The 11,434-nt window shown below is 46.3% G+C and overlaps 1 protein-coding gene across 6 annotated transcripts in view; it reads left to right on the top strand.

Moving 5' to 3' along the window:
• The window catches only part of PRDM11 (PR/SET domain 11), a 45,083-nt gene that overhangs the window by 16,406 nt on the left and 17,243 nt on the right, over positions 1-11,434 (top strand). For 5 of the 6 annotated variants that reach the window (XM_065064742.1, XM_065064743.1, XM_065064739.1 and 2 more), the window contains exons 2-5: positions 1,103-1,221; positions 1,800-1,903; positions 2,795-3,057; positions 4,020-4,087. In XM_065064742.1, coding sequence (XP_064920814.1) covers positions 1,106-1,221; positions 1,800-1,903; positions 2,795-3,057; positions 4,020-4,087 — 551 coding nt within the window. In that variant the 5' untranslated portion in view covers positions 1,103-1,105. Of the gene's footprint in view, positions 1-1,102; positions 1,222-1,799; positions 1,904-2,794; positions 3,058-4,019; positions 4,088-10,738; positions 11,152-11,434 lie in introns of all 6 variants that reach the window. The other variant, XM_065064744.1, reaches the window with a different exon arrangement.

The raw sequence follows: 11,434 nt of genomic DNA, 5'->3' as shown, positions 1-11,434 counted from the left end.
TCTGCTCAGCTGCTGAGGCCATTGGGTTGGGCACTGCTGCACGCAGCATCACAGAGTGTGCCGTCTGGCAGCAGACATGGAAAGGGGATCACAGGGGACTTCGGGGAGAGCAGCTGTGAAGCCTGGCCGATTTGGTATGGTGCCTGGGAGCATCCAGTTTATGTGCCTTGGAGGAAGTCTTAAAGATGAATGCAGGCAAGAGATGAGTTGCTCTGCTTTATTCCTGGCCCAAGCTGGGTTGCCCTGAAGCTTAGTGGTTGTTCCAAAAATCTTAACTAAACCAGTTCTGAATTGTCATCACTCACCATATCAATATTTTCTCTTCCACCATCCCACGATGGGAGGAGGAGGCAAGTGTTACGTTTTGGAGCTTGCTGTCCTTAGACATCATTAAGTAGTTCCTGGCTCTTGTGTTGAGTTGAGGGAGAAGCATTCTCATTGCAGTGGCTTGTGTGCCAGAAGGGTGGTGGTAGCTCAGTTCTGGTCATCACAAAGGACAGGAAGGTTGAGAGCATGACTTATGCAATTTTGGTGGAGTCCTGCAGGGTGCTGTAGGCACTTACCTGTTTGTTGTAGGTGTCCGAAGCACACGGAAAGCTCCATCTGCAGGGGTGTAGTACACTGCGCTCTGTTCCCAGATGGAGACTGCATATATTATATTTGTAGACAGATCCTGTTTCCTGATATGACCCGCATTCCTCTTTGTTGTCCTTCTGTCCCTAAAGACCTGCTTTGAGGTAGTGGTGCTCCATGTTCCCATAATACATCCCACCCATCAGTCTTAAATTCCACACGCAACAATTTTAATGTGTGCTGTGGAGCATACTTCAGATTCCCTGTGCCTCAGGTTGCTCTGTGGTGTCTCACACCCTTGTCCTGACCTGCGACTGAAATGCTATTTCCTCCCTGGCTTGAGAAGGAGTTTCCAGCTATGTGCATGTGTAGGTGCCCCAGCATCTGATGGCGGCTCTTGGTGCTGGGAGGGAGCCTGTTCTGCTGGCTCTGTCCTGAGCGGGGGTAGGAAGGGTATGGTTCCTGGGGGAAGAAGGTTGTGATTTCCTGTCCGCTCATTTTTCTTCTCCCTTCCTTCATTTTTTTTCAGAACATGAGTGAAAACTTGAAGGACTGTTTGATCCAGACCCAGGCTTCCCTAGGGGAAATGGTGACGATAAAAACAGAGGCTTGCTCTCCACGCCGGGAACAGGAGTATGGACAGCCTTGGTATGCAGCTGAGCTTCAGTTTGATGTGCTTTAACCCTCTTCTCTCCACTTCCCACTACAGCTTCAAGTTGGTTTTGAGGGATGCATATGAACCTATCAAAGTTATTAAAACCCTCCCTTGTGAGGTTTGCCTTGAGGTATATGACAGGGGTCATCAACTAATTCACATGCTAGGCACGTGTCTGCTGGGTGTGGTGGTTCACATCAGGCCTTGTGGTGCTGTGTGTGTTGAGGGTTGTGCTGTGCCTCTGAGCAGCACGTTTACCGGGCTGCAGCAGAGCGGTGCTGCCTCTCTGCGGGTGGGATTCGTCTTGGCCGCTCTCCTGCCTGTTGTGGGATGTGCCAGGTGTGTGCCATGCATGGAGATGCTCTAGCTGAAGCCAGAAGCTGCTGTAGGCTTTAGTCTTAAGCCATCTCAGGTACACCTTTTGGCAGGGTGGATGGCAGGTTGAATAATTTCTCTGCTACAGGTATGGGAACTTAGGCAGTTTTTCAGACCCTGTTGCCTCTGTTCCTTTCTGTGTGCAGTTCCAACATCTTGGTAGGTTAATGTCATTTCTCTGTTGTTCCCTCCCCAGCTCTGGAAGGCCTGACCCACCGTCCATGGAGGTGGAGCCCAGGAAACTGAAAGGGAAACGGGATTTGATCATGACCAAGAGCTTTCAGCAAGTGGATTTCTGGTGTAAGTGTCTTGTGAGTGAGGGAAAAGCAATGCCGCAGTTGGTGTAGACTTTGCTCTTTCTTAGTTGACATCCTGATGGTTTGGGGTGTGTGTGCTCTTCTGAAAAGACTGGCACATTTCTTAGGGAAGCTGTTGAACAAAGTAGTTTGTCCATCATGGGGCTGTGCAGTGGTAGGGAGGTTGGTCAAAACTTTGCTGGAAACAAGAAAATACACATGGGAAAATCCCTCAAGAGTTAAAGGCTTGAATTTGGAAACTGCAAAGGGAGCATTACACGGATGCTAAATCTTTCCCTTCCCCCGTACTCTGGGAAAGAAAGCTGGTGCCAGTAATGTTGGCATACCTACAAAATACCAAACTGTAGTCCTGAATCCCTGTCTGGCCACAGGGCAAGTGCCTGGTGATGCTCTATCTCTCCAAAGCACAGAATGAGGGCTGTTTGATGAGGGTATTTGTTTTTAGGGACATTTGTTTCAGTTCCCCTCTGGTGTGTGTGGCATCAAACCTTGTGGCTAGGAGGCATCTCTGCTACCCCGGCGATGTGCAAGGGCCCCCAGCCTCTGTCCCTGCAGACAGTGATGGTGCCTTGCCCTGCGCATGTAGGTGTTAGTGGTCAATCTGTGTAGGGCACCAGGGCTTGCACAAGCACAGATGTTAGTTGAGCAGCTGTGGGTTGGGACGGAGCCCATGTTGAGAGACGTGGTGAAAGCAAGTGAGCAGGCAGTGAAGCATCTGCGTGTGTGGAAGCTTTGGAGAAGGGGCTCGGCCAGGCTGGGGAAGGAGGAGGAGCTGGGGCATGCTGTCCTGAGTGCTGTGTGTCCTATGAGCTGTGTGAGCTTGTACGGGCATCACGTCTGCCCGGCCTAACCCCTGCTCCCCTCTCACCCACAGTCTGTGAGTCCTGCCAGGAGTACTTCGTAGATGAGTGCCCGAACCATGGCCCCCCAGTGTTCGTGTCTGACACCCCAGTACCCGTTGGCATCCCTGACCGGGCAGCGCTGACCATTCCACCTGGAATGGAGGTGGTGAAGGAGCCCAACGGTGAGAACGACGTGCGCTGTATGAACGAGGTGATCCCCAAAGGTCACATCTTCGGGCCGTACGAGGGGCAGATCTCTAGCCAGGACAAGTCCGCAGGATTCTTCTCGTGGCTGGTGAGTGATGTGTCTCCTCAACAAAGCGAAGCCTCAGCCATGTAGCTCAGAGCTGGGGGACTTGCAGGCCTTAGCTGTCTTTCCCCTTCTCTTAAGATCCTTTGTAGTAGGCAAACTCTGACCTGCCATAATCATCAGCGGCTTAAGGGTATAGATATGTGAAAGGAGACCAGGTGTCATGGCGCCTCAGTTAATCTCACAGCTAGGGGAAGCAGAGCTTGCTTCTCCTCTCCCTCTCGCCATGTTCTTTCATTCCCTACTCAACCTCGAGGGCTCCTCCAGGACCTTTCTCTGCTCTGGTCATCATTTTGAAGACAGAGGAAGGACTGTATCTAGAGATTGCAAAGCTCTTTCAGGGGCCTGCAGCACTCTGTCCCAGCCTGCTTGAGCAGAGCAGGTAGCCCAAGAAGCCAGGAAAGAAGAGATCCAGTCCATCAGGAGCTGATCCGTGTGCAGACTCCAGTACCAAAACCCATATTTTTTTACCCCAGTACTACAGGCCTTAGCCTATGATATAGAGATGTCAGTAGATCAACAGATATTAATTATTAGGAAAAATTACATGGAGGACTTGAGTTATAGGGGGGAAAAAAATTGAGAGCTGTTGATAGAAAATGCTGCTCACACTTTTCTGTCTGTAAAATAAATGTGTGTCTCAGCCCTGTCCTGAAAGAGAAGCTAGCTAATCTTTTACATCTCACGAGTGTTAAAAATTTTGTCCGCTGCATCCACAGTTCTGTGTTACAGATACTTCTACATAGGAAAATGCTTCCTAGTCAGTGCAGAGTCACCTCCTTACACGTATTCTAGGCAGCAGCCTGTAGTATTAGGAGAACTGAGATTCATTGCATAGAGTTTCATGTCCTGACTTAAGACTGGAACTGAAGTGGTGATGTGAGATTCATAGACCTCCTGTCTGGAGCAGTTATCTGACCTGCTGCATCTCTTCTCTGGTTCCACAGATAGTTGATAAGAACAACCGCTACAAATCCATCAATGGGACGGATGAAACCAAAGCAAACTGGATGAGGTGAGTCCAGTTCTCTTCTGCCTTCCCTTTTGGGGCTCTTGTCTTCCAGAGAGAGGCCATCAAACACTCCTTGTTATTTTGTGTGACAGAAAAACAAACCAAAATGCCACAATCCCTTCTGTCAAGGGTGTGCTTGTGCTCTTTCAGTATTTATTGCGAAGAGAATCCTTTGGAGTCTGATTCAATGAAAGGAACTAAAACAAGGATGTGTGTCTGGAGGATGGCTATTTTCTGGAATGAGGACAAAGTATAAAGATGATCCTATTTATCCACTCTTACAAACACTGACAGGTCTCACTCCATGATTTTTTTTTTTTTCCTTTATGTTCAGATATTTGCAAAATGCTTTGCGTTATCCCAAAGTTAACATCTTATTTTGTTTGGAGTTTTTTGTCCTTTCCCATTTAACAGACATTGAAAGAGGTGCTTTTTTTTTTTCACCTTTTTGGGCTTCACTTGAAATGGTTGTCTGTGGTGGCTGCCATTGGTTGTGTCAGCTTTATTGTTTTAGGAGAAACATGAAGTCAGTTGCTGCAGCTCCAAATGCAGAAATTGTGAATGGGCTTGCGCTCCCTCTGCCGGCCCTGGGACTCGGTGGAGCAGAACCCAAATACCAGTCAGTACTGAACGGGAGTGGGGCTGGCTCTGGCTGGTTAACTGCAGCAGGAAGGGAGCATGTTCAGCCGTTGATGCGATGCTTCAAGTATTGGCATGTGTGTGCAAAACGTAGGTCACTCTTGCAGACTTCTGAGGTGGAGGCAAAGCACTGAAGTGCCTGGTGCGTATGGTGAGTCACCAGAATGGGACATGGCTGCATAGTGTGGCCCATCCCACATTAGGACCAGTCCTACTTTCAGGTGTGAATTTTGGAAGCAGTTGTTGTCAAGGAGGCATTTCATACCAGAGCGAAGCAGCGTGGGAATTAACCGGTTCATTGGCCTGGTTGCCTAGGATTTTGAGTTGTCATTCACTAAGGGAAGAGAAAGCATGAAGTATAGTTAGATGCAAGGCTGATGTAGCTGGTCAAAGCTGGTTGCACTACTTTTGCTTCATTTGAGTCTTCACATGGATAGCAGCTGTTCTGACACTTAATGTTCATAAAGTTCAGCAAAGGATCTCATTTTTCTATAAGAATTCCAGCTGTTACAGTTGTTCACTACTGAATGAGAGAAAATGCTAGACCTGGGCTGAGGCTGGAGTTGATATTCCAAAAAGAAGCAGTGGTACAGTGGACAGGTAGGTGCAGGGACATATGTCTTGAAGTAAAGACTGCAAAGCTGAAAAATCGGAGTAAGATTTTTCTGCTTAGGTCTGGATGTTTATGTGATCTGGATGACAGTGGAACTGGGCAAAATCACAGTTTTGGAATGCAAAAATCTTATGATGAACTCTTCTTCCTAGTGCCATAAACATAGGTTTGATGTCTGAATTTAATGGGCACTACTTATGGTCCCAGCACCAAAGAAAAGAATGTTCTTGCCTAAACTTGTATTTGCTGTGCGTAAGTCTTGGTTTGGTCTAGGCCATTCTGTACAGCCACGAAAGGTGAGGAGGTTACAGTTTTGTGGAAAGGCAATGCTTGTGACTCTTGTGGGGAAGGATGTATCAAAGGACCTGTGCAGGCTATACCAGTCTTACTGACCTTTCTGTTTTTATTCTTGAAAATTGCTTCTAATAGCAGTATTATGTAGAATCTGACTGACAGTTCAAATGGAGAAGGTAGTGCTCAAAAAGACTTGGGTTTGTTCGTTAGCAGCTTTCAAACAGAGGTGCACTTGATATCCTGTGCTAGGACATTGCCTGTCACGGAGATGACCCACAGAACCTGCACTTCCAGGTCGCTGTAGACAGCGCTCTTTTTGTTTTTCAGATGGTGCTCTTTGCCATCACTCACAGATGGAGTTCTTTGCAAAGCAGATCTACTCACCCTCTGGGTAGGTGGGTATGGCACGGGGAGGGCAGCTTGGGCTGACTCCTCTCTCTTCTTGTAGATCTGGCTATTGTTTTTGTTGTTTGACTACCACATCCAAGTCCATTTTCATGTTCCCACTGAGGACAATGTGTACGCTGCAGCACTTGCTGGTTTAATTTCAAGTGGCTGTTTACCCAGGGCAGTGGCTGACAAGGAGGAAGGAGTACAAAGCATAGCAGATGGCATGGCAGCAGTGACATCCTCTTGCCCTTTCCCTTGTCAGTCAGTCAAGACAAACTCCTGATGCTGGGAGCATGTTCTCCTAAGTTGGCTGTTGGCACAGGGATAATGTACTTTTCATCTCTGTCCGGAGCAGAGCGCTGTTGTTTCCAGTGCTTTATGAAACTCCATGGCTTTGACCTGCAGAAGTGTTTGCAAACCTCTTCCTCTTTTTTTATTTATCTGAGAGCTCAGGGTGATTGATTACCATGGATCATAGCAAACCTCAAGTGAAATTGGTGCTTTCTCAGGCGCAAACCATAAACTGCTGCTAATGGGAGTTCTTGGGGCTTCTGAAAGATTGCACAGAATCAGTTGTTCCTGGTTATGTTTGAGGAAATTCTCAAGGATCTGAACAAAAAATGAAGGTAATTCAGAAAGTTCAAGAAAAATCCCTCTGTGTGTATATCACTTGGCCCAGGCTGAGATGCAGGATAGGAACCACCAGCAAACTGGTGGTGCCCGACGGAATTGTTGGAGTGAAGTGCCTCATGTGTGGGGTTTCCAGGCTAGTTTTGGCGTTTGTAGTCTGTGTCCCTTCTTACATGTGAGTACTTGAGTTCTCAGGTTTTTGGCACAGTTCAAATTAATCCTTTCCCTCAGCCCATGTGGAAAGGCTGGTGCAAGACTTCATAACTTTTTTTCCTCTGCCATCCTCTCTGCCCCCTTTCCTCTCCAGACATGATAAAAAAGAGTCACGGGGAGCAAGACTGTTTGTATGTCTTCCTGTGTCTCCTTATAATGGAGATGCCTGTGATTTATCTTCATGCAATAATACAGCTTGGAAGGGAGTTCTGGTCAGGCATTCCAATGTCCTCCTCAAAGGAGAACCAACTTAGATCAGTAGATCTTTTAAGTACTGAGCTGGTGTTTCAACTTTGCAAGACCTTTTAAAAACAAAAACTAAGAAAAAAAAAAAACCACCAACCTAAAAAAAAGCCAAAAAACATCAGAGTTACTGTGGCTGCCCATGTGTTCAGAGGGAGTGAAAGCCTCCAGCATATGTACAAGTCATTTCGTTGAACTTTATAAACAGCTCTCTGTTACCTTGCAGCAAGTGGAACAAATGTTCTTATGCAGTACAGACCAAAATTTTGCAGAGCAAAGTGATCCTAAATTACTTCAGGACTGTGATCCCTATAAAAACAATTTCCCCAGGGTCTGAAGTGGTTATATGCTTGCTTCTTAGAGGCTAAGAAAAGTGGAGTCAGCTGATACCTTTGTGGGGTGATCATTAAGTGCCCACTGTTCACATAGTTTACAATGTCACGTTTGTTTTTAAAGAAGTAGTTGTACGATGTTGCACTTTCAGATTGACCTGGGCTGAGATATGAATTCTCAGACCTACAGCAGTGGCTCCTCTGGGGCTTGCTAAAACCCACACAGCATCCCCAGAGAGGAACTTCCAAATATCAGTGGCTGCTCCTACAGGCATCCTGCATGCTAGAGGAAATGCATGAGGATAAGAAGATCTCTGACAGTAATACTGTCTGCATTTTTATAAGGAGGAAGTTAATGTGCCTGCTGGGAACCTAACATTAATTGAATTCGTGATTAAAACTCACCAGAACTCATTACTCTTTGCATGGTGAGTTTGCTGTTGGAATACTTAAGTTATCTTAAATAGATTTGACCCAAGTCATGCTGGAGCAAATGAGGAGAAACCCTAAAATCTGTATATCCAGATCTGCCACAGTTTGTCCTGTGTACTGGAAAAAGGGCTCCAATTTCCCATCGGTGCAGCTTAGCTGGTGACAGCAGCTGTGGATTCAACAAAGAAGGGGCGCAGGTTTCCTGACCCCGCGGTGTCTCTGAGCAGCTCTGGAGAGACTTCTGCTCTGCAAGCTCACCTCTACCTGGGGGCGCTTTGCAAAATACCGTTGCTCCTTTATACTAGAGCAGTTTCTCAGTGGAGGTTTGTTTCCACCACACGGAGGCACTGATGGTACTGTGCAGTCCAGGGTACCTGCATAGAATATACACGACGTCCTGTTTTGCTGAATGTGGTAAAAATCAAACCATAAATGTTCCCTTTCTCAGTATTCCATGTAGCCTTTTCCCTCCTTCCAGTGTTCAGCTGGGAGAACTCCTTTTTCCTTTTAAGTTTGGGTGGGTTTTTTTTTTTTTTAGACTGAGGTCAGTGTAGCAAGTGCTTTGCTGGCTCTCCATCATTTCATTACCATCTTCCCTAAATGCTCCTTCTATCCAGCCACAAATGAAGCTTCACCAAAAGAGGAACTCAGGGATACATGTATGTTTGTCCTAGTGAAATGCATCTATGCACTTAGCTGTATGTGGCCTGGATTTGAGCAGCATTTCCTACTGGTTCTTCCAGCTTTGACCAAAGTTAACAGCTTCTGACACCCCGATGGAGGGCAGCAGTGTCAGGGAGATTCATTAAACAGCAATGTAACAGCATTAAGGAGAAACTGGAATGACATCAGACAAGGGTCACACTGTCTTTCTGTAGGTTTTTCTTAGTCTGCAGCCCACAAGCACCTTTCACATGAGAGGACTCCAAACCACGTCTCTTTTGCTGGGCCGCGGCAGCAACTGAGAGGTGCCAGCAGGGACATCGCAAACGTGGGGCAAGGGGGAATAATGCTGAGGCCTTTACTTATACCAGCTTTTCAGAAAGTGTTTTGAGGTGGCTAAAGTCTGCCTCTGAGAGACAGGCCATTCAGATGAGATTTTAGCATTAAATGTAGTTCTTTAAAAGAGGAAGGTCTGAGCTATCCCAGCCAGAGTTTGTTCCCCTAACATTGCAAAGATGCTAACTTTAATGCTGGTATTACTAGTTGATAACATCTTTGGTTTCATTTAATTTGAGACCATAAGCAGAAAGAAAACTAAGACATTGGGAAGGCAATAGGTTTTCCCTCCCACAGAGTCACTTTAGTTACAGTTCTTAGGTGTCCTAACCATTAAGATGTCTTATTTCCTATATGTTACATCTTAATATCCTTTTAAAATCTTAATTCTAGGCTGTAGTGACAGATTTTTGGAGTGGTTTATATTAACACTGAAGTCTTCTGCCTCAGATGAGTATTGTGTTCTCTACCATAACTCCATGCCAATGTAGACTTCTACGTGAGAGATTCCTTTAAAATATTAAGAACTACATGACATGGGCACCGAAAAGGTTGACCTTTTTAAAAAAGTTTCCAACATCCATGTTTTTAATTGTTTGAAGATGTGTAAAAGCAGGTTTTTGTAAAATGTAGCACTAGAATAACTATTTTGGCGTTTCACTCTGCTATAGTGCAAATCAAGGCATACACTAAGTTTTCACAGAAGTTCTGCTCCTCTGTGGCCTCTGATCTCTTCTGTGCTGTTCTGCGTGCTTGTACGCAGGTGTCCATTGCCCAGGCTGCAGATTATTCCCCTGCCCACAATCGCACTGTGTTTATGTGCAAAACTGGACGTTCACGCAGTTTGTTTTCTCTTTCCCTATTGAATAGACCTACTGCCTTGTTTGTTTTCCCCCCCAGTGAAAAGCCCTGTTTAGGACTAAAGTTTTGTTTATTTTTGAAGTTTCCTTTGGCTGTGTCTGGAAAAATTAACACATACACACACACCCCTCTTCGAACAAAACTGCTTGTTCTCAGGATGGCTGCCTCTTCTTCTCAATGGGCTGAGGCTGTGAGTTTTTTATTTGAAACATCAGAAACTGGGAGCAGGCTCCTGTCAGCAGCAGTGACAGCAAAGCCTCGCCAGGAAAAGCAAGTGGGTGGCCTCATTCTTTTTGAGAACAATAGGAAATGGCAACCATTTCTGGGTAAAACAGGCTTGCTGTGAAGCAAACACTGGACGCACATTACCCCTTGTGCTGAAGAAAAGACTTTTTCTTAGGAAAAAAAGATTTGCAGAAATTGCCCATGAGTCTGGTTGAAATCTCCCTCCCCTGAAAATATCCAATTGGATGTAGCCTCTGCGTGACATCCTGCAAGTTTTAACAGAAAGGGTGGTGTAAAAGTTTCCATTGCATTTTGTGCTAGGCAGAACAATAAGATATGTTTCAGGCCTCTGAATTTCCTCAAGAACCCTTTTTTGAGCAATGTCACCTTAGAAGCTAATTCATCAACGTGACTGCGAGTTCTCAAGCTTTTTTCTGTGCACAAGCTGCAGCAAGTGATGTGAGGCTGTACTGAAATTCTTATACGTAAGTCAGGGCATCAGATGAAGTGTAAAATTTCATTTTAACTGTAAAGCCGAGAAGGCTTCTGCACACTACTTGCTGTTTTTTTTCTTAAGCTTGAAAATTGTCTCTTAAAAACAAAAAGGCTGCCTTTTCCTGGTGCGATTGAGGAAAACTGAGAGGTTGTTGCGGGTTTGGGGGAGCTGGATCCCACCGAACTCCTCTGCCCCAGTGTCACACTGGCCAAGGGGTTGGGTGCATAGGGATGCTTTGCGCTGAATTCCTTTTACCCAATTGTGCTCTGTGGGATGTTCAACCCAAGGAACATGGCTGAACGAAAGAGGAAGCCCAAGTTTTCCAAAGAAGAACTGGACATTCTGGTCACTGAGGTGACCCGAAATGAAGCCATGCTGTTTGGGAGGCAGACGATGCGTCTGTCCCATGCTGAGAGGGACAAGATCTGGGAAGGCATAGCCAGGCAGATCACATCAGTCAGCCAGGTCCCCAGATCTGTCAAAGACATTAAGCACAGATGGGACGACATGAAGAGACGGACCAAGGACAAACTGGCATTCATGCAGAGGTCCCTCTCCAGCCCCGGCAGCACGGGGCGGCCCTCGGCCATTGTCCTGACCGCCCACGAGAGAGCCATCGAGTCGACGCTGCATTCATCACACCAGATGCACGGCTTCCGGAGAGCGGAACTGGACGTGGTTGACAGCCCGTCAACAAGCTGTAAGTATCGCTGCCTTAACACCTCTTTGTCTTATGCTTGCCTATCTCAATTTGACACCAGAAGAGCGTTGTGTGTTTTGTGAGATGCTGGATTGCCTGTCAAACCAGGTCCTACTGCTGTGTTGGGTTTCAAGGTAGCCTGCTCTGGTGAGCATAGGATATTGAGATGAATTGTGGAAAAGCTGTTTGCAAGTTAAGATCATCTTCATCTGTTTATCTGGTCCTTTTCCATACTGTCTTCTAAGGGTAGACATTGTTCAGATTCCACTTTCCTAATGGGTCC

Source organism: Columba livia, chromosome 5 (assembly GCF_036013475.1).
Source record: "Columba livia isolate bColLiv1 breed racing homer chromosome 5, bColLiv1.pat.W.v2, whole genome shotgun sequence".
In the NCBI taxonomy this organism is placed as follows: domain Eukaryota; kingdom Metazoa; phylum Chordata; class Aves; order Columbiformes; family Columbidae; genus Columba; species Columba livia.
The sequence above is the reverse complement of the archived record's forward strand: the minus strand, read 5'-3'. Positions and strand labels throughout refer to the sequence as shown.